This window comes from Seriola lalandi, unplaced genomic scaffold, assembly GCF_002814215.2.
Source record: "Seriola lalandi dorsalis isolate HSWRI2012SDOR001 ecotype SW California unplaced genomic scaffold, Sedor1 jcf7180002054572, whole genome shotgun sequence".
NCBI classification, from domain to species: Eukaryota; Metazoa; Chordata; class Actinopteri; order Carangiformes; family Carangidae; genus Seriola; species Seriola lalandi.
This window is the reverse complement of record NW_019525125.1, coordinates 1,800,517-1,813,050: the sequence shown is the minus strand read 5'-3', so window position 1 is coordinate 1,813,050 and position 12,534 is coordinate 1,800,517. Positions and strand designations below refer to the sequence as shown.

Genomic DNA, 12,534 nt, shown 5'->3' with positions numbered 1-12,534 from the left:
GGCAACAACACAAGATTTTCAGCTTACGTTTTTAGGATTTGACCATGGAGTCCTATTTAGTTGCATGAGTTGCAGGTTTGTAGTGTAGTGCATACCTTCACACTGTCATGACTTAGTCTATGACTAGGACTCAAAAACAAATGGGAGCATTTGTGAATGATATTAGAAAAAGCTGTGCATTTCCTACCATGACAAGTCAATATGTCTGCTGTGAAAAGGATCTATTACTCTTCAAACAGTGATTCAACTATTGACTCTACAGACTATAAAGAATTGGTGCTCCATTGTCTCTCTCTTGATGGCTACACAGTGATAGCAGTCCTCAACCTCTTTTGTCACAGAACAAGGTGAGAAAATGGCACTTATTTCCGTCTGGCAGGAGTATAAAAGCATCTCCTGAAACTAAACTATGACCTGTGCTGATCTTCAAAACAACCATGAGCTGGAATGAAGTTTTAGGACTTTGGGTTAATTTATTCATCCCATTCATTATGTTTTCCCAGCGCTGTCGGTCCTCATCTGACCAGCCCACCTGCCTCCCCCCTGTTGTCTGATTACCTTGTGACTACACACCTGCCTCTCATCTTCCCATTAACCCCTCAGTGTATCTGCTCACCTGTCCCTTCTCTCCAAAGTATTCCAGCCCTTTTCTCAGCCTGGCCGCCTGTTTTCTGCCCCAGCCTGTCCCTTGTTTGTGCTTGGATTTATTTGCTTCGCTGACCACCTACCTGTTGTCTAACCTGTTAATACCATATTACTTGAATAGTTTCCACTTTTTGCTCTTTTATACTCCCTCTCACTACATTTTAGAGGAAAATAATGTACTTCACTACATTTTGAGAGCTACACTTAATAGTTAGGTGACATTTGATGACTTAAAAATTAAATGTGATGCATTATTACTGATTAAACTAAAAAGCTCTAATTAGCTCCACCAACAAATCAGCAATATGTATTGATCATTGACAGGGTCCATTCTTCATAATGCATACTTTTGATACTACACTTTTTTGCTGATTATACTCCTGTGCTTTGATTTAAATTAAATTTTGAACGCAGGACTTTTGTTTGTAATTAAGTATTTTTTTGCATTCTATTGATACTTATTTTAAACAGCTAAATAAATTTCCCTCATTGACATTTGCATAAACTTACACCTATAGGTGTTCAAAGATTAGATATAGATATAGAAATATCTTTCAACTGCCAAAAGTAATAGCCTTTAAGAAATAGCCAGTTAAATAATTTGTGTCTGTTTGATGCCAGGGGAGAAATGTCTCATTCTGTTTTACATGAAATCACACATAGCAGAGCAGTTTCTATATTTTGGTTCAATTATAAAGATGTGAAACACTAGTCTGAGTGAGTACCGTGTGAACTCAGTAGACACTGACACAGGCTCTGGAGTGATGAGGTCTGGGGCACATGGTTAAAGTTAGAGCTTTTTAATCAGGTGCAGCAACTAACATTTTTCTTTATCATAAAGCATGTATTCAGTAAATGAAAGCATGCTTTATTTTGAGAGTAAGGGTCACATGGCCATGTCTGAGGTACATACAAAAATGTCAACAAAGACTTTGGCTGTCTTGTCTAAATGTATCTTCCTTTGGTTTTAAAAAAAAAAAGATTTAACAGTCAAGTAGCTTGATATCAAGAGAACGAGCAGGTCAATGAACAAGTTCTGTCACAAAAATTGCAATATTTTCTGACAAAGTAATGTATCCTTGGCTGTTTCACTAAAGATGTCTCTACTGTACAACACATTTTTACTTGAACTAACCTATAACCAATTACATCATTTGAATCAGAGTGAAATGTGTCTCCTACGTAAATAATAATAAAATGAATACTACACGTGTACATTTTCTCTTTCATGTTCCATTAATAAAATAGAGAATTAAAACAATAAAAAGCAAGGCTATTCATTGTAAAACTGTAGTTGTATTCAGAAGTAGCCAGTAAAACATGTAACATGACATGAGACATAAAATGCTGTACTAAATCTATGAAATACATATTAACAAAAAGATGTGGATGCTAATACAGAATGTAGGTGTTTTTTTTTTTTAAAGGAATAGTTCAACATATTGTTATTCGCTGTCCTGCCAAGCGTTAGATGAGAAGAGCAACACCACACCAAGATAAACTAAGCTAAGATAAGCTAACTGCCTACATACTGTGCATTAAGTTTTGCTATCGCTACATGGCAAACATTAACATTAACAGCTGTTTCCTTACATCTTCCTGAAAACTATAGCCATCAGTGAATTTATATGACGAGAGGGAAAGTTGGTTAGCATGCTAACTACAACTACAAGAAAAGAAGCTGCAGACAGCTCTTGGTGAGTAAAGGAATGAAGTTTGATACTAAACTCACAACATCTCTTCTAAACAGCTGTTAATGCTAATGTTGGTTATGTAGCAATAGGAAAACTTTCAAATAGCTCCTTTGGCAGCTGAAGCCACGAGGCAGTTAGCTTAGCTTAGGTTATTTTAGCTTACCTTAGCATAAAGGCTTGAAGCAGGGGGAAACAGCTAGCCTGTTTCAAAAATAAAATAAAATCATATTTTAAAAAGTTTAAAAATCGGCCCATAGCAGCACCTCTAAAGCTCAGTAATCATCATGTTGTATATCTTTCATTTAAGCTGCACACAAGCAAAGATGTTAAAACAAGTTTATGACAATTTCTTAGTGTCTTTTTTTTTCTTTTTTCTTCATTTTACTCAGAAATATGTCACATAACTAAAGTTAATTTGTCTTATAATCATTTATCTTTCATCAAGAAAACAAATATGCATACTTCCCAAGATGTTGAACTATTAATTTAATATAATTCCTCATGTTATATCAATATGTTTCTCATTGTGGGTACAGTGGTGAAGTCATAGTTGGAGTTGGTTGACATGAGGATGTCAAATGACTTGATGCCTTAAACTGTAGCTACTTACACTGATGACATCTGGCAGCTGATTGGTCATTCTCCCGACTGTTAACTAATGGAGGACTGAAGAGAGGCCCAGCCACTGAAGTGGAATTAGAGACTGAATTGATATGAGTGGTAGTGTCTACTGCCATCGAAGCAGTGGCCGCTGGGTAAAAATGGACATCCACAGCAACCGTAGTGAGACCCAAGGAGACGTGGTGAGACAGGAGCAAGGGTGGGTTGCCATGTGAGATGCTGAGGCTGTGGTGGATTGGTGCTACACATTGCTCAGCACATTGCAGGGTTAATGAGGAGTGCAGGCCCTCCTCACGTCTGGATGGTGGAGAGGGGGAAGGTGAACGGGAAGGTAAAGATGATGGAGGAGGCAAGGCATCCTGACATGGGCTGTGGTTGTCTTCTCTGTTACTGGTCCAGTCCTCAGAGCATTGCAGCTGGATGCTGGGCTGGGACAAAGTGAAGCCCTTCTCCTCCTCCTCCAGAGAGGGATCAATCTGAAATAGAAGCGAAGGGTGGCACTAGAGGACATGTTGCTGCCAAGTTGTTATGTAAAACGAGTGCTCCTGCGATTTAGCATTTCACTTCTACTACATTGTTGGACTCACAATAGATAGTTAAAACAAAAAAGTATCAGCTATCAGCCTGGGTTAGTTTTATGCATGTTACATACTTATGGTAACATGTTAGCATGTTTTAGTAGCATGAACTTTGATCAACAAGGTCACCAAAGATTTAAAATCTAGAGACTCCACATATAGTTGAGATATAGTCAGAATTACATTTAGTTTGGCAGTTTTCCAATATATTTCCACAGCCAAGATTACTGTTTATGTATTGTATGTACTTTTGTTAAAAATAAGTTAAAGTTGTTATCTGCTGACACAATGTTTGTGTTTATTATTTCACAGAAAGTAGGGAAAACAATTGTACCATTATTCTCTGCTACCACAGTGCTAACTTGTCAGCTCAATCTGTTCATGCCCAGAGGACTGAAAGTCCTCCCAAAAATATCCCTGAGTGAATTTTCCACATTCTCACATTTATGTTTTTCTATGATATCAAACCTTTGTGTCAAGAATGGGTTCAGGATAAGTTTCTACGGTGACCGAGTGGTTGTTCAGGGAGGGTGGTGTCTCCTCTTGAAGATCCTCAAATGTGGGCTCCATCTGCACCGTGACCAGGCTGGGTCCTGGAGGTCGGGCTCGGGTGTCTGACGTGTTGGGGCTCTGCTCAATCACTGCCACACAATCATCGTCTTCAAAAGCTCTGTGCAAGACACACAACACTCTGGTTTCATGTGCAATTTACCAAGAGGCAAAAAGATCAATTGTGAGGCCTTATTGCTTTCAATTTCTATTGTCTAATGGTGTATTCACCTGTTTTCATATGTACGTCCTGCAGCTCGTCGCTCAGTGTGTCGTATGGGTACGCCCAGATTCCTCTGAGCTGTGAAGGACATGTCATTTGGCTTTAAAAGAATAGTTTGACATTTAAATATACTTCATTTCTAGTGAGAGTTATATGAGATTATCTTCGCAGAGCAGAAAGCCTAGAAACACAGGAAACAGTAAGCCGAGCCTATCTTTTTTTGTTTAAACATATATTAAACACTAAGTTTAAAATGAGATTTTGCCATTTATGGGGGTGTGAATAAGTAGATTTCTCAAAATGTCAAACTATACCTTTAATTTTTTAGACATTTAACATACTCAGAATTTAATATAGGTGTGCTGTCATTTGGAGCAGCTAGGGTTTTCCGACCTGCTCGACTAGTTGGTGCAGGTTCGTTCTTCTGGACCACTGAATAGAAGGTAACAGTGATGAAGATGAAAGCCAAAGATACACCCACTCCCACCACGATGGGGATGTCATGTTTCTCCAGCACGGGCAGCCATGATGGAGACTGCTGCGTCACCCTGAAGTGTACATGACAAACAGAAGTGTCACTTTTGCTGTGCTGTACAACCTTTGTAGTAGCATGAAATACCAATTGTTCCATCTTCTTTTTATTTGACCTACCTGGGATCATTACTGGTCATAGGTGATTGGGAAGTGTTCCTCTTCAGCCACTCTGTAAGCTCAGTGTCGTTGGCTGATTTAGCTGACTGAGCGGGGTCACCTTGCTGAGTAACATTTAGTTGTACCTGATCGGACATGTTTACCTGATGGACAACGGGATTCTCAGGGTCCGATGTTGACAGATCAGAGGTCTGATCATGAAGATGGACGGTTGAGACTGAAGGCTGTGGATGTTGTGTTGGAGATGACTGAGGGTGGGTTTGGGGAAGTGTAGTGATGGCTGAAGTTGGTTTAGTTACTGAAGGCTGACTGTGAACTTGGGATGGCTGAGGCGTGGTGATTGAAGAAGGTGGAGGTTGTGTGGGAGGCAGATGTTGCTGGATCGTTGATAGCTCAAGGTGGAACTTGGGTAAAAAACTTAAAGTAGAGGTTTGTTGAGGATGAGTTTGAGGTATTTGTGAGGGGGTTGGAGAAGGCTGCTGATGTAGAGGGTTTGTTTGAGAAGTCTGGGCTGAGGTGGACTCATGGTAGGATGGGTAAAGTTGACTTTTTGTAACCAGTTGGGGTGACTGGGTTTGAGATTGGTGCAACTGGGTGACTGAATCAGAGTGACTTGTCGTAGTTTGGGTTATAAGACTCTGTGTTGGAGTCGGCGAATACGAATCCGACTTGACAAAGCCAAACAGTCCACCCACTGGAAGCTTTGACGGTGGTTGGGTCACGGGCCTCTCAGCGAGGAGCTCTGTGGTTTGACTAGCTAGAGACACAGCACGGATGTTAGAGTCCTGAGAATCACCGGCTTGATGCTGAAATTGTGTATGTGATGATGTTAATGTCAAATGGGATTGACGTTCAGAGACCTGATACTGAAAGGTTGTACCCAAAACTTCACTGGTGACTACCGATGTCTGGCTGTGTGTTATTGCTGGTTCACTATGTGAAATTAAAAGCGTAGCACTGGTCACTGGCAGTTGTGGAGGCGGAGGTGGGGGCAACATAGGAGGCTGCATCTGTGTGATTAACGGCTGGTTTGGATTGGTTGTTGGCTGAATCAGGTGGTGGTGTGAAAAACGGCCGAGTGACCGCGGTGACACCTTCAGCTCAGCCACTGCTCCCCTTGAAAATGTAGAATATGTGGCAGCTCCATTTGTTGTAGCATCACAGTTTGATGAGAAACCTGAAATAGTGAGAAGAAAAAAAAATCAAGGAAATCCCTTATTTTCTTTGATTTCAATGTGATTTGTTTTTTAATGGGAAAAGTTGTTTTCTTACATCTTGGGTTTTATTTTCATTGCTCCAACCACTGATTCTATTAACAAACTTCGCATTTAACATTGAAAAATGTGTGCACAGAAAACCCATTCCCAGTGTCATGATAGTTTATATATATTTATATATAGACATTTTCAGTATTATAAAGCAACTAGCAGCAAAAATGCTTTGTAGAAGTGAATTTGTATGCTGCATGCATTTTGTCTGCTCTTGATTATCAGCTTGCTAGCTAACATGACACATATTCCAGTGAGAAATGGAGGCTAGCAGTGATGCTAACACAGGCTACAGCAACCCATAGAGGCAGTGAACTGTGTGTGTCCCAAACCATCAACAGGCAGCATGTCTTAAAATTATATTCTAATATCTGCTGCTCAAGATCACAGAAACCATTATTCTGGATATTATATTTGTAACATAAGTGCATATGAAAATCCTGCCACATCCTCAAAATATACTAGACACTAGTTACTGTAAATGGCAGATGTGTTACACTTCAGTGTATACAGTTTAAGCTCTATTGATAAAGAAACTGTGTCAATACAGGATTTAATATGTTTTTTTATTTAATATATTCTCTGAAAACTTGACATTGTAACAACGTGATGTGTGACGCTAATGGCCAATTCTGCACTCTGAGCTAATTGGTTTCTTTCTTAAGATAATGAACATTTTCAACCCATTACTATTGTAGTCCATCCAAACAACTCCTTATGTTAATGTCCTCATAAGTTGTCAGTCATCTAGTTTTGATAGTCTGTCTTTTCATTATTTTATCTATCATAGCAATTACCTGGGGAGTTGAAAGTTACCATAACCTATAGAACTGATGGTTGGAGTTTTAAAACTACATACATGTGGCTTCCTTATGCTGTGCCTGTACGTGTAGATGATGTCTTGTCTTAAGGTATTGATCACCCATAGAGTCTCTGGATTGGGAAACTGGCAGTTCTTTGCTAGTGTTGATGCGCTAGAAAATATGAAAACAGAGATTCTTAGTTTCAGGACAGACAACGTTTGAAAAAGAGGTAAAAATGAACTAAGCCACTAAACCAGTCATAAGCAGGTTAAAGGCCAGAAATATCAGAGCTGTGACAATAGAAAGTCACTACAAATAAAGTTGTCTAGAGCATGCACAATCAAGAATAACTCATAGCTTCTGGACTGAGACCACACATGAAAACCAGATATAGAGTCCACACACTGTTTTGGGAGCAAACCAATGTCACCCAGTGGTGGAAGAAGTATTAGATTAGATTTACTTAAGTAAAAGTACCAATATCACAGTTTCCAAATACATCATAAATCCTGCATTTAAAGTCCTATTTAGTCGTAAGATGTACTTAAAGGATCAACGTAAAATTTGTTCTTCCTCTGTGACTGATATATTATTATATATGACATTATTAAGTTGTTAATTCTGATGCATCAATGTGCAAGAAGCAGCTTACTGTTGTAGCGGCTCAAGATCTAGTTTTACCTACTTTAAGGGGCCTCCATAAACTAAGTTCTGCCGCACAAATATACAAATGTACTGAGTAACTTTCCACCACTGGTGTCACCACACAAGCCATAGCAGAGATTTTCACAACATCATTTTACTCACAGCAGACAAAACCAGCCTTGTCTGCTTGCCTCTATCAGCTGGATGATCTTCAGCTTTAGGACAGAGGACAGCATGAAAGAGAATCAGCAAGAAAAAGACACTCGTGCAAATGAGGTCAAGGAAGCATCTTGCACATTGCAGTGTGTGACCTGTATGCAGATTGTTATCAAATAAAAATCCAGGATTTTTTGACAAACGTTGACTCAGTTCACTGGGGTCGTCTTTAAGGGTAGTCTTTTGTGCAGTGTGCTACAGGCAGCCTCACTTTTAGGCTTTTTCTTAAATCTTAAGAACAACAACAGCTAAATATGAAAAAAAGAAATGACAGTAAAACAGTGAGTTGATGTCAGAGTACCTGTGACAGTGAGGACGGTACGTCTCTGATGTCGTCCTGCTCGGTTCTCAGCAGTACAGTAATACTCTCCTCTGTCAGACAACTGCACACTCGAAATATGCAGAGCTCCATCTTCTACACAGCAGTAAAACCAGGCAGACATTAGCGATGGGCTCACATCGAGCTTAGGTATACTTAGACTGAGGTTTTTAATTTTTTTCCAGGGACTGGTGTTTGCTGGTGAAAATAATTCCCAGTGGCTCCAGTCCTGATACTCACCATCAACGTGCCTGTCTGCAGTGAGACTGACGGGGGACTGTGTCTCCCCTCTGCCTCGGCTCCAGGTATATGTGATGGGCAGAATCCCTACAGCCTTGCAGGGCAGGACTGCTGAAGCCCCGATCCTGCAGCTCACCTGACCTACGAAGGTCAGTATGATGGGGCTCACTGGAAGGAGACAAAGGAATATCAACTCATATTCTTCATTTGAGGAATTAGGAATTGGTATCTTGGTGTGAAAAGTTACCGGCGACTCTCAGCATTGCGGTGCTGCGGCTTTGGCCCAGTGTGTTTGAGGCCTCACACACATACACTCCTTCATCGTAGTTCCTGGCTGACTGGATGTAGAGCGTGGCGTTTCTCAGTCTGCAGAAAGATGTGAAAAGTCATACGCTATAAAGGAAGCTGTCATAATACCTCATGAGGTTTCGTTAATATTATGACATTACATACAACATACTTACATTCCCCCTACTGCAACACGTTAACTTACCCCAAAGCAATCTTGCCTCCAGTCTGCTTGGAGTGGCCTCTTTTGATCCAGCTGATGGAGGGTAAAGGGTGACCTGACACCTGACACTCAAGCACCACCCGAGCACCCATAGGCACCGTCAGCAGCTGAGGCCACACTTTCAGTGATGGAGGTGCTGCCAGGGAAGGAAAAGAGTAAGAGGCGTTTACAGTGGCCATCAGAAAGCAGCACTTTGGATGATGAGTGGCACGATAAACCAGAACTTCTATCGTAGTGTCATACCCAGCACAGTTAGTGAAGCTCGTCTGGAGGTGAGAAATCTTTGAAGGTAGATATTGGAGGCCCTGCAGAAGTAGCTCCCACCGTCAAACTCTTGGATACTGCAGAAAGGACAATGTCAACAAAACTTGAACATATTTGGTTTGCAGCTTGTAGTGGACAAAAACTCACACTTGTGACATAAACATGCCTGCATACACACGTGCATATCCTAAAATACAAATATAATGCTCACTGCATAAAACACACACACACACCTGTCAAAGAAGAGGTCTCCACTCGGCAGTACTGTGACATGAGTGGTGGGGATGAGGAGCTGGCTGTCTTTGAACCAGGAGACCTGGGCTGCTGGTCTGCTGTATGGAGGTCTGCAGGTGACTGTAACGTTCTCGCCTCTCCTCACTGTCAGGTTTATGGGCTGCTGCACAAAACTCCAGTCCATCTCTGGAAACACAACATGTGTGTTGCTATGCTATGCCATGTAACGTAATGATATTTCTGGCAGATGTTGGCATACAGTACCAGCTGGAAGTAGGAAGGCTGGTCGGGACTTTATTGTCTCTTTCTGGTTTGATGCTTCACAGTGATATGAGCCCTCGTCGTCCTTGGTTACATTCCTGAGGAGCAGAGACAGAAATTATTAAATCATTATAAAAGCACTTCTAATGAATCAAAACTCCAGGCAGTGTGAATCACAACTTCCATCACAACTAAAATCAAGGCTCAGTACTGGTGAAGTGATGGGCTTGATTTGGATAAGAGTTACAGATTGACATATTTCTAAACACACTTGTTTGGTGAAAGTGAAATTTAATATAGACCATACTGCCTCTGTTCATTTTTGGCTATGTAGATTCATTTTTATATAAATGTGGTGATGTGTCTGTACATATAAGAAGCCCAAAGTCTACAGAGGCAGCACTGTTGTTAAAATGTCCAATAAAACATGCAGTTTTTATGTATTATTATTATAAACTTCAGATAAACTGGCAGAAACAAATACAAGCCTATATTTTAGCTCTGAGACCAAATTTTATCTTCCATAAGGAATTTTAACACATTTCAAAATGCCATGGATGGCAGAGCCACATATCAAAGTTTTAGCCGAGATGTTCTCATCGGGAGGAGAGTTGGACTTCAAGCTGCTGAAATTTTACTTTACTTTTACTTTCTCCCCTGAAAAACTCAAAACGTAAGTTGGGTACAAGCTTGACAGGCAGGTAAAAGTATCTGTACCGAGCCCATCACTCCGCCCTTGTGTGCTGGAGCACTTCCGGCAGTTCTAGCAGTTCTTGTTGTATGTATTTTCACCATTTCTATGTGTTTTAGTATTTGTTGCGCTTCTGGATTTGGAGCATGTTTCCATTAGTGTTTGTGTTCTCACTCTTATATGTGCTTCGTCCTTAGGGCCAGTGTAGCAAATCATAAACACTGACTATTGATAGATCTTTTTTACAGTGCATACTTCTCGGTTCATCATTACAAATTGGCAAAAAAAACGAAACAAAAAAACCCCAATAAAGAATTAATATTCCTCTTGTCCCACCTGAATGTGAGCAGCTGTCCATTGTTCTGCAGGCTGAACAAGGCCGAGCAGTTTGTCAGGAGGCAGCCGTTTTTGAACCAGTGCACCATGGGAACAGGGAAGCCACGAACAGCACAGTGCATGGAGACCTCTGTTCCCATAGCAACAGTGATGTTGTCAGGGCCCTGGATGATCTGCAGCCGTCTGGGAACCCCTGCAAGACAGAAGGACACTCAGAGTGCCAACACTGTCACTGTAGTAACCCCACTGCAAAAAAAGTATGTGAATAAGTAATTTAATGTAGCTCTGGGTCTTGAAACAAGAAAGAAAATCAATCTGATAATTTCTCTTGCTTCCAACTACTGTATTTTCTAATTTTTCTGATGAAAATAATAATCGTTAGTTGCAGCTGTATATCGGTGTTTATTTATTCAACCTGTTAGATAAATCGGATGTAAAGGAGAAAAGAAAGAGGTGTAGGAATGAAATAAACTCACCCTGCACTGTTAGTTTAGCTGGTTTGCTCCTCTTGCTGATGTTCAGTAAAGGATTGTGTGTGACACAAATGTATATCCCGTCATCCTCTAATGTTACGTTGAAAAGATGCAGAGTACCTGAAGTTTTATTCTGGTGACCACCTCCATACTCTCCCTGAACCAGAAAACACAGTTCATGACGTTATTAGTACTTGATTACACTGTCAACTGCGGGCTGTATTTTAAAGTGTTACTGTTTTTTAAAGGTTTTGTGTCTCTTTGGGATAGTTTTGCTATTTGTCTTTATTTTATTTTTTTTTTTAAATCTGAACTCTGTAACAGTCTGTCAGTCAAGAAATATTAAGTCACTTCATACAAAGGCTTTGGCCCAGGGGCCTGAGGAGGTCAGGGTGGTTGCTAATCCACACATTAGTCTACGTCATGTTAATTTAAGTCCTGACAAAAATGTCAAATCATGGACAGGTGCAAACAATTATTTATTTGTTTTTCTGTCATTCTTTGACAGGTGCGACCATGAAAATGTTTGAAATTGCATTTGATGTGGTATAAAAAAAGTTCTTGAAACGTCATAAATCTAATTTGGTGAACACTGCAGAAACCCTGTAGAGAGCAGATCAAGTCTGTTAAGTGAATTAGTGTTTACCTGAATCCGTCGACCCCTTGTGACCACCTTTCTATCTTTGAGCCAGCTGATGCTCGCAGGAGGTGAACTTTCCCCGGACACACACTGGAAGAAAACTCCCTCTCCTTCCCTGACTGTTTGGTCCTGGGGACTGAAGAAAACATCCTCCAAACCTGGAACACAGTTTAAATAAGAAATAGACATTTGAGACAACATATATATTTCATTGGGTATATCTACTGTATATACAGAAACGTACTTAGAGAAACTAGAGATGGATTCATCTAGAGGCTGGACTAACTCACAGTAAGAGGCACATGGACTCACCCAGTTGGGATGAGACTGCCAAGGATGACAGGATGAGTAAGCAGAGGCGGGACGTCATCTGTGGGAGCATCCAGATAGAGATACCGACGTGCATCCTACTGCAGAGCTCCCTGGGAGGCATTAGGAAACCACCATACAGCTTCATCCATGGTGTCAGCTGGGAGAGTGTGCCCACATAAAAGACAGGCAGAGTTTAAACAGGAAATGTCAACTTCAGCTGTTATTTCACTTTACTTACTGTCATGAGCAGCGACGCAGACTGCTTCCTTTCTGACAGCTCTTCAGTGTGTCTTATCAGCAAATTAACAAGTTTAGAAATGACATGACATGTTTTTGAAAAAAATCTAAATCTAAAACAAA

The 12,534-nt window shown here is 40.6% G+C and overlaps 1 protein-coding gene across 1 annotated transcript; it reads right to left on the bottom strand.

The window, feature by feature from the left end:
• Nucleotides 1-1,464: 1,464 nt before the first annotated feature.
• Nucleotides 1,465-12,281, bottom strand: LOC111663075 (uncharacterized). The gene is made up of 18 exons (XM_023417128.2): nt 12,175-12,281; nt 11,869-12,020; nt 11,226-11,379; nt 10,750-10,942; nt 9,726-9,820; nt 9,461-9,647; nt 9,207-9,304; nt 8,946-9,099; nt 8,700-8,818; nt 8,453-8,620; nt 8,195-8,308; nt 7,840-7,892; nt 7,089-7,203; nt 4,962-6,138; nt 4,704-4,858; nt 4,319-4,388; nt 4,007-4,208; nt 1,465-3,436 (listed from the first exon to the last, which is right to left on the bottom strand). Exons 1-18 carry the CDS (start codon nt 12,266-12,268, stop codon nt 2,942-2,944), a joined length of 3,795 nt encoding a protein of 1,264 aa, XP_023272896.2. The 5' UTR covers nt 12,269-12,281; the 3' UTR covers nt 1,465-2,941.
• Nucleotides 12,282-12,534: the final 253 nt, after the last annotated feature.

What these genes read in the sequence shown, in the direction of transcription:
- LOC111663075 (XM_023417128.2), bottom strand. Translation starts at nt 12,268, where the DNA reads ATGCACGTCGGTATCTCTATCTGGATGCTCCCACAGATGACGTCCCGC. An exon ending in AGCTAAACTAACAGTGCAGG is followed by an intron (nt 10,943 to 11,225) that starts GTGAGTTTATTT and finishes TCTGTCTTGCAG; the next exon opens with GGGTTCCCAGACGGCTGCAG. An exon ending in GGACGTACATATGAAAACAG is followed by an intron (nt 4,209 to 4,318) that starts GTGAATACACCA and finishes TGTCTTGCACAG; the next exon opens with AGCTTTTGAAGACGATGATT.